General features: G+C 44.8%; 1 protein-coding gene across 7 annotated transcripts in view; it reads left to right on the forward strand.

The window, feature by feature from the left end:
* myo6a (myosin VIa) overlaps positions 1 to 22,390 on the forward strand; it is a 104,868-nt gene that overhangs the window by 68,676 nt on the left and 13,802 nt on the right. For all 7 annotated transcript variants that reach the window (XM_014204923.3, XM_014204924.3, XM_014204926.3 and 4 more), the window contains exons 19-27: positions 476 to 514; positions 805 to 898; positions 1,974 to 2,104; positions 2,202 to 2,279; positions 2,738 to 2,867; positions 4,076 to 4,166; positions 6,964 to 7,114; positions 16,664 to 16,872; positions 17,482 to 17,560. In XM_014204923.3, the coding sequence (XP_014060398.2) occupies positions 476 to 514; positions 805 to 898; positions 1,974 to 2,104; positions 2,202 to 2,279; positions 2,738 to 2,867; positions 4,076 to 4,166; positions 6,964 to 7,114; positions 16,664 to 16,872; positions 17,482 to 17,560 (1,002 nt within the window). The remainder of the gene's footprint in view (positions 1 to 475; positions 515 to 804; positions 899 to 1,973; positions 2,105 to 2,201; positions 2,280 to 2,737; positions 2,868 to 4,075; positions 4,167 to 6,963; positions 7,115 to 16,663; positions 16,873 to 17,481; positions 17,561 to 22,390) is intronic.

Genomic DNA, 22,390 nt, shown 5'->3' on the forward strand with positions numbered 1-22,390 from the left:
CCTGAAATCCAGGAATTAATTTGAACTGGGATTTCTGGTAAACCTGGACCAGTTGGGGAAATTACAGGGGATTTGCAACAAGAGCTCTAGAACAGTGACCGAGAGGGGCCAGCAAGCGGTTGGTTATCTGTCTGTCTACCATCCCACAATGCATGGTTAGTCGGCTACCATGCGTTCCTCCGTCTGTCTGTCCTTCTGTTCCTGTGGTCCTACCGGGGTTGTATTTAGACCTGTTTGCATGAATGACATTCAAACAGAATCTCTTTTTGTTTTAGTTTCAATGCGCTTCAACCGTAAAACGTGTGCCTTTCATGGCTGTACTGTTGCTTAAGTAGCTGTTGATTTGAGTTTTGGACAGGTGCGCTGGAGGCAGCGAGCAAGTACCCTTAGTAAGCTTGTGTTCATGTTGTGTTAGACTAGACAGGTCTGTCTGTCACTAAACAAAGGTTTTCTTTTCTTCTTTTTACCTCGACAGACCCAGTTGAACATTCTACTGGAGAAGCTTCGCAGCACGGTTAGTATTTACTACAGTGCTAAACGATTTACTGCTTCACCCCACTCACAGGGCGTCTAACTTGAGTTGAGATCAGGTCTCGTATAATGTAACTTTATCGATCTCCCGGGGAAACGTTTTCTTTTGCCTAAGCCGATGTCTAACCAATCTGGGTCACCAAAGAAGTGGCCATCTTCAGTGTGGCTGCTGTCAGGGCTAACAGCTTGAAATTGCATATAGAACACTTGAATTGAATAGGGTCTTCATGGCTAACAGCCTCCTCTCTTGCTCTCTCGCTCTCTCCCCCCCAGGGCTCCAGTTTCATCCGCTGTATCAAGCCCAATCTGAAGATGGTTAGCCACCAGTTTGAAGGGGCCCAGATCCTCTCCCAGCTGCAGTGCTCAGGTCAGTATATAGTTCTAAAGAGCAGGACTAATCAACTTGGCACCCTATTCCTTATGGGCCCTGGTCAAAAGTAGTGCACTATAAAGAGAATAGGGTGCCATTTAACACACACTCTACATTGGTGATGGATGACGTGAAGATTCCCCACCGTACTGTAAAGCGTTAATGATTAATTTGTTTATATTTAACTTGCGTACAACTACACTGGGAGACCTGACTACAGATGTGAAATTTGAATCTGCCTGAAAGCGTTCAAATGCAAAATGACCAATGTGATATACATGCGTTTATTGAAAACTCAGTTTTCTTTTCTCTCCAGAAATTGGCACACAATTACTGTGTACCATCTACGTTTCTGCTTGTTCATCAGAAGTTCCTACCGGTGACCTGAACTTGACAGTGCCCTGTTCCACAGCAATCCTCTTTGTCCTAGACCTAGATGGTTTTATGTGGAGGGGGGGCCCGCTGGGGGACAACAGCCAAGAGATGTTCTACTTCAGTGTTTTCTGAACTTTTCTCTTTCTTGGACCTTTTAATTTGCCTAGCAGCCTTCAGTTTAATGTCCCATTCTCCTGGTCAATTTGCATACTGCATTTGACATGCTTTTCTTCTGTATCCTTGGAGCTGCCAGATTATATATATTTTTTTGAATCTACACAAACTCATTAGTGATCCCACAGATAAAGGGAGAGACTATGCTCCAGTTCTCTGAGTTTAAGGACAAATGGTAGTGCATTAACCATATTGAGTGGGTGATGGACTGAGTGGAGTCGGCAAACGTTCATTTGATACATTGGAAGAATGATTCAGAGAAATGTGTGTTAAAGTTCACCTCTGACTGAACAGGAGAAGATTGAAGCTTTTAACTATGGTTTTACAATAAATATATGTTTTAAATGGCGTGTCACGCCTCAACTTCTGATGCAACATTTGATTCTTTAAGGTTATTTGATGCATCATTCGATTTATTTATTTATTTTCCCTTCGACAATAAAGCTGCCATTTAGTTACAAGTGCCAAGATGTTGAGTTCTCTCTTTGGGCTGGAGTGACCCTGTGTATGTCTATGTGTGTAGGAATGGTGTCTGTGCTAGATCTCATGCAAGGAGGCTTCCCCTCCAGAGCGCCATTCCATGAGCTCTACAACATGTACAAGCAGTACATGCCTGCCAAGCTGACTCGCCTGGACCCAAGACTCTTCTGCAAGGTCAGTACCTCATGGCACACACACACTGGCCCTGCTCTGGGCTCCTCTACAAACACAGTTTGACATGTCATATCAACATCTTGTGTTTGCGCTGCAGGCTTTATTCAAAGCGCTGGGTCTGAATGAGAACGACTACAAGTTTGGGCTGACCAGAGTGTTCTTCAGACCTGGGAAGGTGAGAACTCCATGATCTGTCTCTGTGCTGTTGTCATTGTGCTGGTTTGACTGTGAGGGGAAAGGGATTTTGATAATAAACCATCGACCACTGGGTATTTACTTCTGCACCAGATGAATTAGTCAGTGATGTTAAATGTGCGGTTTGGCATTTCACATTCAAGCTCTGTAGTTTAGTGCTTATGAGTAAATCAATATGTTCTCCTCTTGACCCTGACCAGACAGGAACTGCTGTTATGGCTTTAAATTAATATATCCATCCGCTATTGTCATCTCCGCTGAGCAGGGAACATCTGCATACTGATGGCTGTTTTAGAGGGGAAAGTGCCTTTCACTACTCTGTTCTCTCTCTCCTCTCTCCCCCACCCGTGTCGGTCACCTCTCTCCCCCACCCGTGTCGATCTCCTCCCCCACCTGTGTCGGTCTCATTCCTCTTTCCTCCACCCATCCTCAACTCAGTTTAAGGAGTTTGATCAGATCATGAAGTCCGACCCTGACCACCTGGCAGAGCTGGTCAAGAAGGTCAACCAGTGGCTCATCTGCAGCCGCTGGAAGAAGGTCCAGTGGTGTTCCCTCTCTGTCATCAAATGTGAGTAACATCCTGCTACCTACCACGTCACCATTAGACACCAGGGCCTGTATTCTCAATGCGTCTCCGAGTAGGAGTGCTGATCTAGGGTCAGTTTTCCCAATTAAGTCATAATGAATAAAATTATATGGACAGGGGGTACCTGATCCTAGATCAGCTCGCCTATGCTGATATGCTTTGTGAACATGTGTTTTAGGAGACAAATGGTTTAAAGTGATTGCACCAGTTGCTCCGACCCAATTCCGACCATAAAACGCCAACTGGCTCTGGCCATCTGTTTTGTGTGGCGATGTCCTCTGATATAATCAGACCGCCTCATAAAACTCTGAAAACAGTCATTTAAAACCTCTTCATCCTGGACCAAGATATTGCTTTTTCCTCCATTACTCTAACGTGCTGTGGGGCCGTGTTGGCAGACCGTTCACCTCAGTCCTTCAGATATGATCTATTACCTGCCCAGATAGTATACAAAACATGAGGAACACCTGCTCTTTCCGTGACAGACTGACAAGGTGAATTCAATCAGTGTAAATGAAGGGGAGGAGACCGGTTAAAGAAGGATTTTTAAGCCTTGACATGGATTGTGTATGTGTGTCATTCAGAGGGTGAATGGGCAAGACAAAATATTTAAGTGCCTTTGAACTGGGAAGCTCAGGCACTCTGATTTGAGTGTGTCAAGAACTGCACTGCTGCTGGCTTTTTCAAGGGCAACCGTTTTCCCGTGTGTATCAAGAATGGTCCACCACCCGACCAACATCCAACTTGACAAAAACTCTGGGAGTCATTGGTTAACATGGGCCAACATCCCTGTGGAAGACTTTCGACACCTTGTAGAGTCTATGCCCTGACGAATTGAGTCTTCTGAGTGCAAAAGGTGGATGGTACAACTCAACATTACACTCCTTGAGTGCGTCCCAAATGGCACCCTATCCCCTAGGTAGTGCATAGGGCTCTGGTCAAAAGTAGTACACAAATAAGGGGGTAGGGGGACATGCACTCAGTCACACACAGTCTTTGACCCATTGGGTTTACCTCTCACTGAGGCAACATTTCCATATCGTCTGCTCTTTCTGTGTGAATTACCGCTGGAGTGTACTGTGCACCGTGTCCCCTATATTCACTTAGCAGCGGCACGCCACATGTCTGGTCTCCCATTGTCATCCTCTTTCTCTCCTCTCTTTCTTTCTCACGCTCCATGTCTCCCACAGTGAGGAACAAGATGATGTACCGCGCCAGTGCCTGCATCAAGATGCAGAAGACGGTGCGCATGTGGCTGTGCAGGAGGAAGCACAAGCCCCGGTGGGTATCCTCTAATACCTCCCTCTTCCTCGTTATACTGCACTTTCACAGCTCAGGGGTGCCAGGCTGCTTAACACATGATGCATGTATCTCCACAGAGCCGGTCTTATCTGTACCAGCTGGTGCCACAAGACTGTCTTATTACCTTTGTAAAGCTCCAGGTGATCTGTACTGATTACCACAGAGCCCGGTTGCATAAAACACCTGAAGTTCATTTTCCTCTTTATCTTTTCCCTTTAAATGTCCTTTTTCCATTGAATTGTCCTCAACTTTAAGTCAGTTGCACCACACATTTTAAGGTGAAGTTCCCCCTTAAATTAAGTGAAAGTTAATTGTGCCCGTGAGGTTCCCTTAACGGCTTCATTCAGTATGGATATCAATGTAGTCAGTATTTGTAGAGGTGAATGTTGCTTTCATCTCTTCTGGTTATAAAAGGGAAACATCAACCAGCTAGCTACTTAGCTAAAAAATGGAAGGTGCACAATCCATGGCTACAAAGTTAGCTGGCTAGTTGGGTATAGCTACTCTGTAAGCTAGCTTGACGTACTAGAAAACAATTTAAAAGTAACAAGAAACGTGATTCATTATCTTCTGAAGCGATTTAGTTATCCTGTCTTCATTTTAGATCTCTTTGACGAGACCTTTAGTGAGTGAATCAGGTCGTGTCCATGGTAGCCAGATGCTCTTTCTGCCGTACATGCCTTCAAACTACCGTCAAACCGCTTAAAACCTCTTACATCTAGATGTTCCGCTAGCGGAACGCCTCGCCAATGTCCAATGATAGGGCGTGGTGCGAATTACAAACTCCGCAAAAATCCCCAAAATTCAATTTCTCAAACATATGACTATTTTACACCATTTTAAAGACAAGACTCTCCTTTATCTAACCACATTGTCCGATTTTCAAAAAGGCTTTACAACGAAAGCAAAACATTAGATTATGTCAGGAGAGTACCCAGACAGAAATAATCAGACACCCATTTTTCAAGCTAGCATATAATGTCACAAAAAACAAAACCACAGCTAAATGCAGCACTAACCTTTGATGAGCTTCATCAGATGACACTCCTAGGACATTGTTATACAATACATGCATGTTTTGTTCAATCAAGTTCATATTTATATCAAAAAACAGCTTTTTACATTAGCATGTGACGTTCAGAACTAGCATACCGACTGAAAACTTCCGGTGAATTTACTAAATTACTCACGATAAACGTTCACAAAAAAACAATTATTGTAAGAATTATACATACAGAACTCCTTTATGCAATCGCGATTGCATATGTCCGATTTTAAAAATAGCTTTTCAGTGTGAAAGCACATTTTGCAATATTCTGAGTAGATAGCCCGGCCATCACAGGCTAGCTATTTTGACACCCACCAAGTTTGGCACTCACCAAACTGATTTACTATAAGAAAAATTGGATTACCTTTGCTGTTCTTCGTCAGAATGCACTCCCAGGACTTCTACTTTACACCCAATGTTGTTTTGGTTCCAAATAATCCATAGTTATATCCAAATAGCGGCGTTTTGTTCTTGCGTTCAAGACACTATCCGAAGGGTGACGCGCCGGCGCGTATCGTGACAAAAAAGGTCAAAATATTCCATTACTGTACTTCGAAGCATGTCAAACGCTGTTTAAAATCAATTTTTATGCGATTTTTCTCGTAAAATAGCGATAATATTCCGACCGGGAGACGTTGTTTTCGTTCAAAGACTGAAAGAAGAAAATGGTGTCTTCACGTGCATGCGTGCGCCCGTGTCATTGTTCTCAGATCGACCACTATCCAAATGCCCTACTGTTTTCCGCCCAGGGACTGCAGAGTCATCATTCCCCGTTCTGGCGCCTTCTGAGAGCCTATGGGAGCCTTAGAAAATGTCACGTTACAGCAGAGATCCTCTGTTTTCGATAAAGAGGCTATAGAAGGCCAAGAAATGGTCAGAGAGGGCACTTCCTGTATAGAATCTTCTCAGGTTTTGGCCTGCCATATGAGTTCTGTTATACTATAATATATGTTATTAGGCCCTACACCCAAACAAGGGCACTGCGTTCATCCACCTCTGGCCTGCTGGCCCCCCTACCTCTGAGGAAGCACAGTTCCCGCTCAGCCCAGTCAAAACTGTTCGCTGCTCTGGCACCCCAATGGTGGAACAAGCTCCCTCACGACGCCAGGACAGCGGAGTCAATCACCACCTTCCGGAGACACCTGAAACCCCACCTCTTTAAGGAATACCTAGGATAGGATAAAGTAATCCTTCTAACCCCCCCCCCCCCTTAAAAGATTTAGATGCACTATTGTAAAGTGGTTGTTCCACTGGATATCATAAGGTGAATGCACCAATTTGTAAGTCGCTCTGGATAAGAGCGTCTGCTAAATGACTTATATATGTATGTATACTCAGACACCATTCAAACAGTTTTAGAAACTTTAGGGTGTTGTCTATACAAATCAAACAATTATATGCATATTCTAGTTTCTGGGCAGGAGTAATAACCAGATTAAATCGGGTACGTTTTTTTTATCCGGCCGTGAAAATACTGCCCCCTATCCTAAACAGGTTTTAAGTATGCCCTTACCTAAGGAGATATTTGAGGGGCTATATGCAATGCCCTTAAACAATTCCCTAAGGTAGGGGAACGTTATTCCTTAAGGTAAACCCTAAAGATGTTTTATACAACCGGACCCAGAGCCTCTAGGCCAGTGCGATAGGGGTTACTATGCGATTTTGTAATTATTTGAAAACCAATTGTCTTCGACTACCTCTGTGTTTGTGTGTGTGTGTATGGTACAGGATCGACGGGCTGGTGAAGGTTCGTAACCTGAAGAACAGGATGGATAAGTTCAACAAGGTTATTGCCGGCCTGAAGGAGGGCAAGCAGGAGATGCGCAAGCAGATCCAGGAGCTGGATGCCTCCATCAACGCGACCATGGTCAAAATCAAGGTCTGTGAGATGATACCCCCAGCCGTCCATCCTGCAACCTCTCCGAGTTCTAGGAAACCTCTCCTTTCTGCTTTTTAAGTCAAACTTCTACATAACTCCTTTCTCCTCTTGTCTATGAATCCAAAAACAAAGTCTCTTTCGTCAAGTTAGTTGAAACACTCTGTATTTCCAAAGGGAGATCAGACATGTTTGTTCACCTTTCTTTGTTTCATCATTCCTTCTTTGAATGTCAAACTTCTATCCAAATGCTCCAGTCCACAAAATAGTATTTCGTCAAGATATTTCATAATTCATTATTTCTCTACATTCAACATTTAGTTTTCTGAATGTCATTACACCAGTATGTGCATCGAGTCTGCTCAACGTCGAAGATGTGTCCCCAAACGGCGCCCTATTCCCCGTAGCGTGCCCTGCTTTTGACCGGCCCTGGTCGAAAGTAGTCCACTAATACAGGAAATGGGGCGCGGTTTGGGATGCAGGCATAGCGCTTATATAACACATTCATCCCAGTGTGGAATATTTAACACATGGTGGATAGTTGGAGGGAAACTCTACCTGTTAATAACAGGCTTCGGTCCCAAGAAACAAAGAGATCTTCTGTTGAATCTGACAATTAATCTGGATGGTTGTACAGTCGTCTCAAATAAAACTGTGAAGGACCTCGGCGTTACTCTGGACCCTGATCTCTCTTTTGAAGAACATATCAAGACTGTTTCAAGGACAGCTTTTTTCCATCTACGTAACATTGCAAAAATCAGAAATTTTCTGTCCAAAAATGACGCAGAAAAATTAATCCATGCTTTTGTTACTTCTAGGCTGGACTACTGCAATGCTCTACTTTCCGGCTACCCGGATAAAGCACTAAATAAACTTCAGTTAGTGCTAAATACGGCTGCTAGAATCCTGACTAGAACCAAAAAATTTGATCATATTACTCCAGTGTTAGCCTCCCTACACTGGCTTCCTGTTAAGGCAAGGGCTGATTTCAAGGTTTTACTGCTAACCTACAAAGCATTACATGGGCTTGCTCCTACCTATCTTTCCGATTTGGTCCTGCCGTACATACCTACACGTACGCTACGGTCACAAGACGCAGGCCTCCTAATTGTCCCTAGAATTTCTAAGCAAACGGCTGGAGGTAGGGCTTTCTCCTATAGAGCTCCATTTTTATGGAATGGTCTGCCTACCAATGTGAGAGACGCAGACTCAGTCTCAACCTTTAAGTCTTTACTGAAGACTTATCTCTTCAGTAGGTCCTATGATTAAGTATAGTCTGGCCCAGGAGTGTGAAGGTGAACGGAAAGGCTGGAGCAACGAACCGCCCTTGCTGTCTCTGCCTTGCCGGTTCCCCTCTTTCCACTGGGATTCTCTGCCTCTAACCCTTTTACAGAGGCTGAGTCACTGGCCTACTGGTGTTCTTCCATGCCGTCCATGGGAGGGGTGCGTCACTTGAGTGGGTTGAGTCACTGACGTGGTCTTCCTGTCTGGGTTGGCGCCCCCCCCCCCCCCCCCCCCCCCCCCCTTGGGTTGTGCCATGGCGGAGATCGTTGTGGGCTATACTCGGCCTTGTCTTAGGACGGTAAGTTGGTGGTTGGAGACATCCCTCTAGTGGTGTGGGGGCTGTGCTTTGGCAAAGTGGGTGGGGTTATATCCTGCCTGTTTGGCCCTGTCCGGGGGTATCATCGGATGGGGCCACAGTGTCTTCTGATCCCTCCTGTCTCAGCCTCCAGTATTTATGCTGCAGTAGTTTATGTGTCGGGGGGCTAGGGTCAGTCTGTTACATCTGGAGTATTTCTCTTGTCTTATCCGGTGTCCTGTGTGTATTTAAATATGCTCTCTCTAATTCTCTCTTTCTGTCTTTCTCTCGGAGGACCTGAGCCCTAGGACCATGCCTCAGGACTACCTGGTATGATGACTCCTTGCTGTCCCCAGTCCACCTGGCCGTGCTGCTGCTCCAGTTTCAACTGTTCTGCCTGCGGCTATGGAACCCTGACCTGTTCACCGGACGTGCTTGTTGCACCCTCGACAACTACTATGATTATTATTATTTGACCATGCTGGTCATTTATGAACATTTTAACATTTTAACATTTTGACCATGTTCTGTTTTAATATCCACCCTGCACAGCCAGAAGAGGACTGGCCACCCCTCATAGCCTGGTTCCTCTCTAGGTTTCTTCCTAGGTTTTTGGCCTTTCTAGGGAGTTTTTCCTAGGGAGTTTTTCCTAGCCACCGTGCTTCTTTCACATGCTTTGCTTGCTGTTTGGGGTTTTAGGCTGGGTTTCTGTACAGCACTTTGAGAATATCAGCTGATGTACGAAGGGCTATATAAAAATAAATTTGATTTGATTTGATTTGATTCAGCCAGATGGTGTGCAATTATGGCAGGCTCAGTGTACAGACTATGAATTTTTGGGGAACCTCTGGGGAACCTGAAGACTTTTAAATGAGGGCAGCTTTGACTGCTGTAAATCACTCCCCTGTGTTGTTCATTTTCTCTAATTTTGTGAGTAGCATGATACAGGGTTTGTTATTTATTCGCAGGACCTGATGTTGTTTTGGCAGCTATACTGTATATTTGACCAGGCCTTCTCTCTGTCTCTACTCGTTGGCATCGTGGCTTTTTTTTTATTTTTAAGATAGATATTTTTCATCATAGCCAAGGCTGGATTTAATAGGATGCCTCAGTCCACGGGCTATCATCTGCATTTTGAGAAGAAATGCATCATGTCTCAGAGCCGTGTATATTAACTTTTGACTTCTTTTTTTGCATTTTTAGGGTTCTGTTTGTGATCAAATTGTATTAGTCAAATGCGCCGAATACAACCGGTGTAGACCTTACAGTGAAATGCTTACTTACGAGCCCCTAGCCAACACTGCTGTACAAATAAAATCTTTGAAAGCCAAGTTGACAAACAGGTCACGGACCATTTCGAATCCCACTGTACCTTCTCCACTATGCAATCTGGTTTCCGAGCTGGTAATGGGTGCACCTCAGCCAAGCTCAAGGTCCTAAACGATATCATAACCGCCATCGATAAAAGACAGTACTGTGCAGCCGTCTTCATCGACCTGGCCAAGGCTTTCGACTCAATCACCGCATTCTTATTGGCAGACTCAACAGCCTTGGTTTCTCTAATGACTGCCTCGCCTGGTTCACCAACTACTTCTCAGATAGAGTTCAGTGTATCTAATTGGAGGGCCTGTTGTCTGGACCTCTGGCAGTCTCTATGGGGGTGCCACAGGGTTCAATTCTCAGGCCAACTCTTTTCTCTGTATATATATATCAATGATGTCGCTCTTTCTGCAGGTGATTCTCTGATCCACCTCTACGCAGACAACACCATTCCGTATACATCTTGCCCTTCTTTGGACACTGTGCTAACAAACCTCCAAACGAGCTTCAATGCAATACGACACTCTTTCCGTGGCCTCCAAATGCTTTTAAATGCTAGTAAAACTAAGTGCATTCTTTTCAACCGATTGCTGCCCGCAGCATCCCACCCGACTAGCATCACTACTCTGGACGGTTCTGACTTAGAATATGTGGACAACTACAAATACCTAGGTGTCTGGTTAGACTGTAAACTCTCCTTCCAGACTCACATTAAACATCTCCAATCCAAAATTAAATCTAGAATCGACTTCCTATTTTGCAACAAAGCCTCCTTCACTCATGCTGCCAAACATACCCTCGTAAAACTGACCATCCTACTTATCCTTTACATCGGCGATGTCATTTACAAAATAGCCTTCAACACTCTACTCAGCAAATTGGATGCAGTCTATCACAGTGCCATCTGTTTTGTCACCAAAGCCCCATGTACTTCCCACCACAACGACCTGGTATGCTCTCGTTGGCTGGCCCTCACTACATATTCGTCGCCAAACCCACTGGCACCAGGTCATCTATAAATCTTTACTAGGTAAAGCCCCGTCTTATCTCGGCTCACCGGTCACCATCGCAACACCCACCCGTAGCACGCGCTCCAGCAGGTATATTTCACTGGTCATCCTCAAAGCCAACACTTACTTTGGCTGCCTTTCCTTCCAGTTCTCTGCTGCCAATGACTGGAATGAATTGCAAAAATCACTGAAGTTGGAGACATATCTCCCTCTCTAACTTTAAGCATCAGCTGTCAGAGCAGCTTACCGATCACTGTACCTGTAAATAGCACACCCAACTACCTCATCCCCATATTGTTACTTATCTTGCTCTTTTGCACCCCAGTATCTCTACTTGCACATCATCATCTGCACATCTTTCACTCCAGTGTTAATGCTAAATTGTAATTATTTCACATCTATGGCCTATTTATTGCCTTACCTCCCTACTCTTCTATATTTGCACACACTGTATATAGACTTTTCTATTGTTATTGACTGTACGTTTGTTTATGTGTAACTGTTGTTTTTGTCGCACTGCTTTTCTTTATCTTGGCCAGGTCGCAGTTGTAAATGAGAACTTGTTCTCAATTGGCCTACCTGGTTAGATAAATAAAGAATAAGAAATAAAAGTAATTAAAGAGCAGCAGTAAAATGACAATAGCGAGACTATATACGGGGGGGGGGGGGGGGGGGTGTACCGGTACAATGTGGTTAAACTTCTATCCAGTTAGTCAAGGTAATTGAGATAATATGTACATGTAGGTGAAGTTATTAAAGTGACTATGCATAGATAAGAGTAGCAGCGGCGTAAAAGAGGGGGGCGGCAATGCAAATAGTCTGGGTAGCCATTTGATTAGATGTTCAGGAGTCAGGAGCTTGTTGGACCTAGACATGTTTAGAAGCCTCTTGGACCAAGACTTGGCGCTCCGGTACCGATTGCCGTGCGGTAGCATAGAGAACAGCCTTTGACTAGGGTGGCTGGAGTCTTTGACAATTTTTAGGACCTTCCTCTGACACCGCCTGGTATAGAGGTCTTGGATGGCAGGAAGCTTTGCCCCAGTGATGTATTGGGCCGTACGCACTACCCTCTGTAGTGCCTTGCGGTCAGAGGCCGAGCAGTTGCCATAGCAGGCATTGATGCAACCAGTCAGTATGCTCTTGATTGTGCAGCTATAGAACCTTTTGAGGATCTGAGGACCCGTGCCTAACCTTTTCAGTCTCCTAAAGGGGAATAGGTTTTGTCGTACCCTCTTCACAACTGTCTTGGTGTGCTTGGACCATGTTAGTTTGTTGGTAATGTGGACACCAAGGAACTTGAAGCTCTCAACCTGCTCCACTACAGCCCCTTCAATGAGAATGGGGGCGTGTCGGTCCTCTTTTTCCTGTAGTCCACGATCCCCTTTGTCTTGATCACATTGAGGGAGAGGTTGTTGCCCTGGCAACACACTGCCAGGTCTCTGACCTCCCTATAGGCTGTCTTGTCGGTGATCAGGCCTACCACTGTTGTTTCATCAGCAATCTTAATGATGGTGTTGGAGTCATGCCTGGCAATGCAATCATGAGTGAACAGGGAGTACAGGAGGGGACTGAGCACGCACCCCTGAGGGGCCCCTGTGATGAGGATCATCGTGGCGGATGTTGTTGCCTACCCATACCACATGGGGGCAGCCCGTCAGGAAGTCCAGGATCCAGTTGCAGGGGGAGGTGTTTAGTCCCAGGATTCTTAGCTTATTGATAAGCTTTGAGGGCACTATGGTGTTGAATGCTGAGCTGTAGTCAATGAATAGTATTCTCACACAGGTGTTCCTTTTGTCCAGGTGGGAAAGGGCAGTGTGGAGTGCAATAGCGATTGCATCATCTGTGGATCTGTTAGGGCGGTATGCAAATTTGAGTGGGTCTAGGGTTTCTGGGATGATAGTGTTGATGTGAGCCATGACCAGCCTTTCAAAGCACTTCATGGATACAGACCTGAGTGCTACGGGTCGGTAGTCATTTAGGCAGATTACCTTAATGTTCTTGGGCACAGGGCCTATGGTGGTATGCTTGAAACATGTTGGTATTACAGACTCAGACAGGGAGAGGTTGAAAATGTCAGTGAAGACACTTGCCAGTTGGTCAGCGCATGCTCGGAGTACATGTCCTGGTAACCCGTCTGGCCCTGCGGCCTTGTGAATGTTGACCTGTTTAAAGGTCTTACCCCCATCTGCTGCGGAGAGCGTGATCAGTCTTCTGGAACAGCTGGTGCTCTCATGCATGTTTCAGTGTTATTTGCCTCGAAGCGAGCATAGAAGTAGTTTAGCTCGTCTGGAAGACTCGTGTCACTGGGCAGCTCTCGGCTGTGCTTCCTTTTGTAGTCTGTAATGGTTTGCAAGCCCTGCCACATCCAACGAACGTCAGAGCCTGCATAGTACGATTCGCTCTTAGTCCTGTATTGATGCTTTGCCTGTCTGATGGTTCGTCGGAGGGCATAGTGGGATTTCTTATAAGCTTCCAGGCTAGAGTCCCGCTCCTTGAAAGCGGCAGCTCTAGCCTTTAGCTCAGTGTTGCCTGTAATCCATGGCTTCTGGTTGGGGTATGTACGTACGGTCACTGTGGGGACGACGTCATCGATGCACTTATTGATGAAGCAAATTACTGATGTGATGTACTCCTCAATGCCATCGGAGGAATCCCAGAACATATTCTAGCAAAACAGTCCTGTAGTTTAGCATCTGCTTTATTGGACCACTTTTTTATAGACCGAGTCACTGGTGCTTCCTGCTTTCATTTTTGCTTGTGAGCAGGAATCAGGAGGATAGAATTATAGTCAGATTTGCCAAATGGAGGTCGAGGGAGAGCTTTATACTCTGTGTGGAGTAAAGGTTATCTAGAAAGAAAAAAAAAAAACTGTTTTTCCCTGCGTTAAATTCCCCGGCCAATAGGAGCGCCATCTCTGGGTGCACGTTTTCCTGTTCGCTTATGGTGGAATGCAGCTCATTGAGTGTGGTCTTAGTGCCAGCCTCAATCTGTGGTGGTATGTAGACAGCTATGAAAAATACAGATGGAAACTCTAGGTCAATAGTGTGGTCTACAGCTCATCATGGGATACTCTACCTCAGGTGAGCAAAACCTCGAGACTTCCATAGATATCGTGCAGCAGCTATTATTTACAAAAATGCATAGTCCGCCGCCCCTTGACTTACCAGACGCCGGTGTTTTATCCTGCCGAGACAGCGTATAACCAGCCAGCTGTATGGTGATAATGTCGTCGTTCAGCCACGACTCCGTGAAGCGTAAGATATTAGTTTTGAATGTCCCGTTGGTAGCTTAATCTTCCGCATAGGTCATCGATTTTATTTTCCAAAGTTTGCACCTTTGCTAGCAGAATGGAAGGCAGGGGTTTATTCGACCGCCTATGAATTCTCACAAGGCAGCCTGCCCTCCGGCCCCTTTTCCTCTGCCTTCTCTATATGCAAATGACGGGGATCTGGGCCTGTTCCCAGGAAAGCAGTATGTCATTCACGTTGGGCTCATTGGATTTGATAAAGTAAAATAAGGATTCTGCCAGATCGTGGTGAGTAATCGCAGTTCTGATGTCCAGAAGTTACACTCGGTCATAAGAGACGGTAGCAGCAACATTATGTACAAAATAAGTTAAAAAAAACAAGTTACAAACAACGCGAAGAAAGAAACAAAAAAAACACAATTGGGTAGGAACACGTAAAACGTCAGCCTTCTCCGTCACCCTGTTTACAATTAATAGTACCAAAAAACTTGTTAACCTCTCTGGGCTAGGTGGGACGAATTCGTCCCACCTACGTAACAGCCAGTTGAATCCTGTGGCGCGATTTTCAAAACGTTTGAAATGCTATTACTTCGATTTCTCAAACATGTGACTATTTTACACCATTTTAAAGACAAGACTCTCGTTAATCTAACCACACTGTCCGATTTCAAAAAGGCTTTACAACGAAAGCAAAACATTAGATTATGTCAGCAGACTACCCAGCCAGAAATAATCAGACACCCATTTTTCAAGCTAGCATATAATGTCACAAAAACCCAGAAGACAGCTAAATGCAGCACTAACCTTTGATCTTCATCAGATGACAACCCTAGGACATTATGTTATACAATACATGCATGTTTTGTTCAATCAAGTTCATATTTATATCAAAAACCAGCTTTTTTACATTAGCATGTGACGTTCAGAACTAGCATACCCCCCGCAAACCTCCGGTGAATTTACTAAATTACTCACGATAAACGTTCACAAAAAGCATAACAATTATTTTAAGAATTATAGATACAGAACTCCTCTATGCACTCTATGTCCGATTTTAAAATAGCTTTTCGGATGAAGCACATTTTGCAATATTCTAAGTACAGCGCCCATGGACGACGTAGGAAGTGTCACGTTAGAGCAGAGATCCTTTGTAAAAGATAGAGATGGCAAAGAAGTTCCAGAAATGGTCAGACAGGCCACTTCCTGTAAAGGAATCTCTCAGGTTTTGACCTGCCATTTGAGTTCTGTTATACTCACAGACACCATTCAAACAGTTTTAGAAACTTTAGGGTGTTTTCTATCCATATATAATAAGTATATGCATATTCTAGTTACTGGGTAGGATTAGTAACCAGATTAAATCGGGTACGTTTTTTATCCAGCCGTGAAAATACTGCCCCCTAGCCCCAACAGGTTAAACAATTAATTCCTTTGCGTCCAACTGATTTGTTAGTCTTTAAAAGTAAAACTTTTTATTGTAAGGGTAGTGGGCCTTTTTAAGGTGAAACTAACATCAAATGCTGTTAAGTGTGACTTCAGCTTCTGATGTCGTAGACAAAGCATAATTCAACGGATGTTTGGGTTATGAAAACCGAGTGAGGAGACGCTCTGTATCCGTGTCCTCGGGCGGTAGTAAAACACATCAAACACAGGCCCACAGCTGCGGCGCAGAATAGGGCCTTCTGATAAAAGGTTACTTTGACGGCAGATGCGTATGAATATTCATCAGCGGCAGAGAGTGTTGCTGTAATACATTTGCCTCTAATTCAAACCTACACCACTGTCTGTGGAAGCTCTGTAAATGCCAGCAGTCACAAATGTAGGGCTCTGATTGGGATGAATGTGTTAGTGCTCAGGGACAGGGATGGCACCCAACAGAAATATGAACTTGAATACCCTCCTGTGCCATCAAGCCCAATTAGTTGAGGTGTGGGTCTTGATGGTCTGGGAAGGTGTTCCAGATCATATTTCTGTTTGCTGCAAGGAGACACTTGCTGAATCCCAAACCAATCCCTTCCTCTCGGCCCTCCATTTGCAAAAGTGTCCCAAAGCTGAGGGAGTGAAAAGTAAGTGTGTATGGGCTAATTAGACCCTTCAATAGCCAGTTTGACCGAGCCAGCAAGGCTGAAGTGCTAAACCAACACGCGCCACGATTTTGCTCAATTTCATACAAAATAATGTAAAGGCGTGGCTTAATATATGCATTGTGTATTTGTTTGTTTGGTTTCGAGGGTAAAATGAAATCTCTCACACCTTACCTGTACCTGTGTCCTACTCCCCCGTCAATGTCGAGATTGTGTGGATACTGCACCCCATGTTTGTTCTTACTTAGTCTTTACTGAATTCAATCAAATTTTGGCTGATGTCTTTTTCACGGGACTCTACTCTCTCTTCAGACTACAGTCATGACCCGCATGGACATTGACCACGAGTACCAGGCCCTGGTGACCCGGTCAGAGCAACTACTGACCGCCATGCAGAACAAGAAGAAGGAGGAGGAGGAGAAGGAGCGACTGAAGAAGATCCAGGAAGAGATGGAGAGAGAGAAGAGTAGAAGGGAGGAGGAGGAGCAGCGCCGCAAGCAGGAAGAAGAGGACAGGCGCCTGTGAGTGGAGGGGGATGGAGGGATGGAAAGAGAGCAGAGGTTGTCAGATACATTAGTCATGCTTAGTGTCATCCCCTCTTTTCATTGGTGTATAAAACCCTTAAGCAGAACTAATGGCCCATTGTATCTGTCACTAGATCCTAATTTAAGGCATTAGAGACGACTACCAAAACTTTATGGACCTCTGACGACTCTGCCAACTTTATATGCCTGGTAACTGAAGGGTACCGTCATGGACATGGTTTAATAATTAGGCCTACCTACTGCTGAGGCACTTTGAGCATGACCGTGTCAGAGGACCTTGATAATGTCATAGATGTCGTAATGCAATTATCAGGGCTCTTCCGGTGGTCATTTACTGTAGGTTGGATTTTTTTAATCCAGGGATTATTTATTGGTTGGATCCAATTGAATTGATTAATCGGTTTCACCTCCCTTAATTCTGTAGGAGTGTCCTACCAGGATGGGTAAAGTATTGATCTACACACTGTATGAGCTTGACTAGTACTGAGGAGCTGCTGTATGTTACAGTATTGATTATGAAGTTCAACCTTTGACTCGCCGTGACACCAGACCCTAACAGCCTTTCTTATTCTCCCTCTTCCTCAGGAAAGCAGAGATGGAGCTGAAGAGAAAACATGAGGAAGAGGAGCGGAAGAAGAGAGAAGAAGAGGAGAGGAAGCTTCAGGTTAGTGACAGTGTTCTTCTTCCATTGTTGCTTTCTCCTTGTCAGTGTCTTTCGCAGGGCGTAGTACAATGCTTTACTTAATGTTCTCTGGCAGATGAACTCCCTCAAACTTCTGTGCTGCTCTTCTCCCCCACCTCCAACTCTAGGGAGCTTTCTCGCTCGCCCTCGCCCCCTGGCTTTCTCGCTCGCCCTCGCCCCCTGGCTTTCTCGCTCGCCCTCGCCCCCTGGCTTTCTCGCTCGCCCTCGCCCCCTGGCTTTCTCGCTCGCCCTCGCCCCCTGGCTTTCTCGCTCGCCCTCGCCCCCTGGCTTTCTCGCTCGCCCTCGCCCCCTGGCTTTCTCGCTCGCCCTCGCCCCCTGGCTTTCTCGCTCGCCCTCGCCCCCTGGCTTTCTCGCTCGCCCCCTGGCTTTCTCGCTCGCCCCCTGGCTTTCTCGCTCGCCCCCTGGCTTTCTCGCTCGCCCCCTGGCTTTCTCGCCCTCGCCCCCTGGCTTTCTCGCCCTCGCCCCCTGGCTTTCTCGCCCTCGCCCCCTGGCTTTCTCGCCCTCGCCCCCTGGCTTTCTCGCCCGCCCCCTGGCTTTCTCGCCCGCCCCCTGGCTTTCTCGCTCGCCCCTTCTCTCGCTCGCGCCCCTTCTCTCGCTCTCCCTCTCGCTCTCTCCAACTCACTCACTGACTAGCTCTCTTCACCCACTCACTCCAGTTCCGTGGAGATGGTTAGACTTCTGATGTTTATATACTGTCCATCTGGCTCCCCATGTTGTCCATCTGAAGAGGGATAGCACGAAAGCTCCCCAGAGATCTGACCCTGGATAATCTACAGGCTTTTTAGCTTTTATTGCTGAAAACTGCACTCTTAAATCAGTGTCTGGCCTAGAGCCCACCCTGAGCCAGGGACAGGGTTGGTGCTTACTCAAACAGCCTTTTTAACCTTTAGATACCCCATCAACATCACATTTGGCTTCCGTGTATGCGTTGGTATGAATATGCATGATTTACACTGCAGATGTTTGCGTTTTGGGGGGAAATAACTACATGAAACACAGGGCTGAGACGGTCACGAAATTTCGTCAGCTGGTGATTGTCAAGCAAATAACTGTTGGTCTCACGGTAATTGGCCATTTAATTAACATAAACACATTTAGCATATCCTGGCCTATAAGCCACTGATGCAGACCTTTGGAACATCTACATTTTAAGTCTAATAAATCCATGTAATGTAGCCTACACCTTCACAATAAATCCATGATTTATTTTAGACAGGCCTAAAGAAACATGATAGGAAGAGTCTATTTCAGAAGAACAGAATAGCATACTCTGAGTTGTCCTGATCTGGCAATGCCAAAATGGCTGTGGGCTACACTAGTTTAATTTAGCAGACAAGATTTGCTTAGAACAAAGCTGAATAAAATAAAGGATATTTTCTCCAAACGATTTGAGGGAGTGCGCACATGCGGCTATTCTGTGTTGAGCAGTTAGCATATAGGAGTATCTATTTCTTTGTTTAGAGTTATTAATTTAACTTTGGTTGTTCTACTAACGTTGGGCTATATCTTTAGATGTGTAATACATTGTAAGGCTGCATGATGAGACTCTAATGATGATTTGAAGAAGTTGCTTGAAAGGAATGAGCTCTGCTTTGTTTTTTTGCGGTAGGCTGTACACACTTCATCGGTCTCTCATTCACAATTTGACAAGCACTTGATAATGCCTAGAATTTCACGGCGGCATCCCGTGTGGCCGTAATGCACCCTAAAAAAATCCATGCCTTTTGCGGCCAGTGGCTGTTGTACCCTTTGCCCGGAGTGCTACGTTGTGCCGTTCTCCCTGAGTGCTGCGAGCTCCGACGCACGTCTCACTCACATGACTCTCCATCACATGATTGGGTCTTTCTCACAGGTTACAAGTGAAGACAGACACATCGGGGACGCAACTGCATGTGTCCTTATCCAATTCCGAGGGGCATATTGAAGATATTGAAAGAACTGTCCACATTTACTTAAGCCAACAAGATGAGTAGGCCTTTACGAACAGCAAAAGCATTAGCCTATGTCAGTCGACTATCCACCATAGTACAAAAGTTGAACAATTATATTCTTTGCGAGAAATAAATATTCCAAACATAGTCTGGGACAGTTGTGGAATGCAATGGATCTAAATTTAATACAGCCACTAGTATCAAAAAATGCAATGTGGCTGATGCAACAGGTCAGAACATTTAGCTTAAAATGTTGATAAATTACTAGGCTATTTCTTCACATAAGCGCAGCAATGCGCACATGGCAGTAGGCTATAAGCGCTTATGTTCCATTAGCGGGAAAACACCATTATCAAAAGTCACCGCAAATGTGATTATGCATGTAATGCTATTATTATAAAGGTGCATTTTTATGGTTATGCTTTATGGTTTATGCTTATAAAGGTGAAATACATTTTTGTTATTTTTTTATTATACATGTCTGTCAGGCTTTACGCCCCATGTGAAGCGGGTTTGTGCTTAATTTTAAGAAGTTATTTGGCCACTAGTTCAATCAATGAAATGTATTTTTATATAGCCCTTCGTACATCAGCTGATATCTCAAAGTGCTGTACAGAAACCCAGCCTAAAACCCCAAACAGCAAGCAAAGCATGTGAAAGAAGCACGGTGGCTAGGAAAAACTCCCTAGGAAAAACTCCCTAGAAAGGCCAAAAACCTAGGAAGAAACCTAGAGAGGAACCAGGCTATGAGGGGTGGCCAGTCCTCTTCTGGCTGTGCAGGGTGGATATTATAACAGAACATGGTCAAGATGTTAAAATGTTCATAAATGACCAGCATGGTCAAATAATAATAATCATAGTAGTTGTCGAGGGTGCAACAAGCACGTCCGGTGAACAGGTCAGGGTTCCATAGCCGCAGGCAGAACAGTTGAAACTGGAGCAGCAGCACGGCCAGGTGGACTGGGGACAGCAAGGAGTCATCATACCAGGTAGTCCTGAGGCATGGTCCTAGGGCTCAGGTCCTCCGAGAGAAAGACAGAAAGAGAGAATTAGAGAGGGCATATTTAAATTCACACAGGACACCGGATAAGACAAGAGAAATACTCCAGATGTAACAGACTGACCCTAGCCCCCCGACACATAAACTGCTGCAGCATAAATACTGGAGTCTGAGACAGGAGGGATCAGAAGACACTGTGGCCCCATCCGATGATACCCCCGGACAGGGCCAAACAGGCAGGATATAACCCCACCCACTTTGCCAAAGCACAGCCCCCACACCACTAGTTTGTGATACAAACCTTATCAAAACATATAGGCCTATGGGCTAGGCTACATGAACTGTGAGACTATAGCTGTGTTCGAATACTCATACTAACCGAATACTCATACTAACCGTACTACAGTACGTGTGACGTGAATTGAGTATATAGTATGGATATAGTTAGTATGCCAAAAGTTCCCAGATGTCGTACTAAATTTGCCAAAATATGAAGTATACCCACAGAGCACACTATTTCCGTACTTTAGGGCCCATAATGCAATTCAGGGCCCCTTCGTTTCGAGATTTGAAGAAAATGTGCCGTCGAAGTACAAGAACAGATACAAATTCATTGCTTTAACTAATTATGACGAATGTTAAGAAAATGTTGAACAATATAATAACTTTTCAAGTAAGTTACCTTACACGTTATATTGGCTGACAATTTGTTAGCAACGCTGTCCTTACGAACCACATAGGTACATACTGCTGTAATGATACTCTATGTTGTTAGCTAGCTACCTAACGTTAGTTGGCTACAATACTTATACATCAAACTTGACAGTATATTAACTATAGGATATCTAACTACCCAACATTTTATTGACTTGATTATTACCGTCGTTCATAACTTAGCTAAATGGTATAGTCGTTGTGCGTTTCAATGGACATTCGGGTGCTTTCGCTAATTCGCTCTGGCTATCTACTCCGATTTCAGAGCACTCTTGTCTGAGTGTACCAGAGTGCAAAGTAATGCATTTACAAGTGCACAACACCCATTGAATATGGCCGGTGTCAGTAAAAAAGCGTAATTAAATTGTTGCCAGCATCACAGTTAGTCACCAACGCTCTGGATAACATGGAAACTGCCTAAACAACTCTGCTAGGGCGAGTAAAATGGTCAGTGGTCTCATTTGTGTCTGGAAGTAGCTAGCTAGCAAGCTAGCCAACGTTAGCTTGGGTGCTTGACTGTCGTAAGGTCAGAACGCTCAAACCAGCCCAAGCGTCCAGTGTGCGCTCCGAGAGCGAAACGCTCCAAATTTACAAACTGACAATCTGACAACGCTCTGAATTTACGAGCGCACTCTGGCACTCCAGATTGAATTTAAGAACACACCCGAGCTCGTAAAATGTCTAACTAGTCATTTGTTATGCTAACTAGCTAGCAAGAGGTTGCATAGCAACAGCATCAACTTCCGGTAGACAGGCTAACAGCTCAACTGAAAGCATACTGTTCGTTTACAGTATACTAAAATGAACTAATAGTATGTACTCATTAAGTACGTAGTATACAGTATGTTAATATGGGTATTCGAACACAGTTTATGATTTAGAAAAAGTTACAACAAAAAAGGCATTTCTTGCCTTATGCTGGACATCATTCACAAGTGATCGGCTAATATTGTCACCCATCAGACTATTCTTTATTTATTATTGTCTCTACATATACTAAATAATATGTGACATTTTGGGGATTTAGGAACGGTGCATGCTAATGGTCCAATCTCGAAGCAGGGGCAACGGGAAAAAATGCATGTCATCTATGCACTTAGTGAATTGAGGACACTTTTCCCGTGATTCATTTTCATGCCAGCCAAG

Source organism: Salmo salar, chromosome 06 (assembly GCF_965601325.2).
Source record: "Salmo salar chromosome 06, fSalSal1, whole genome shotgun sequence".
NCBI lineage: Eukaryota > Metazoa > Chordata > Actinopteri > Salmoniformes > Salmonidae > Salmo > Salmo salar.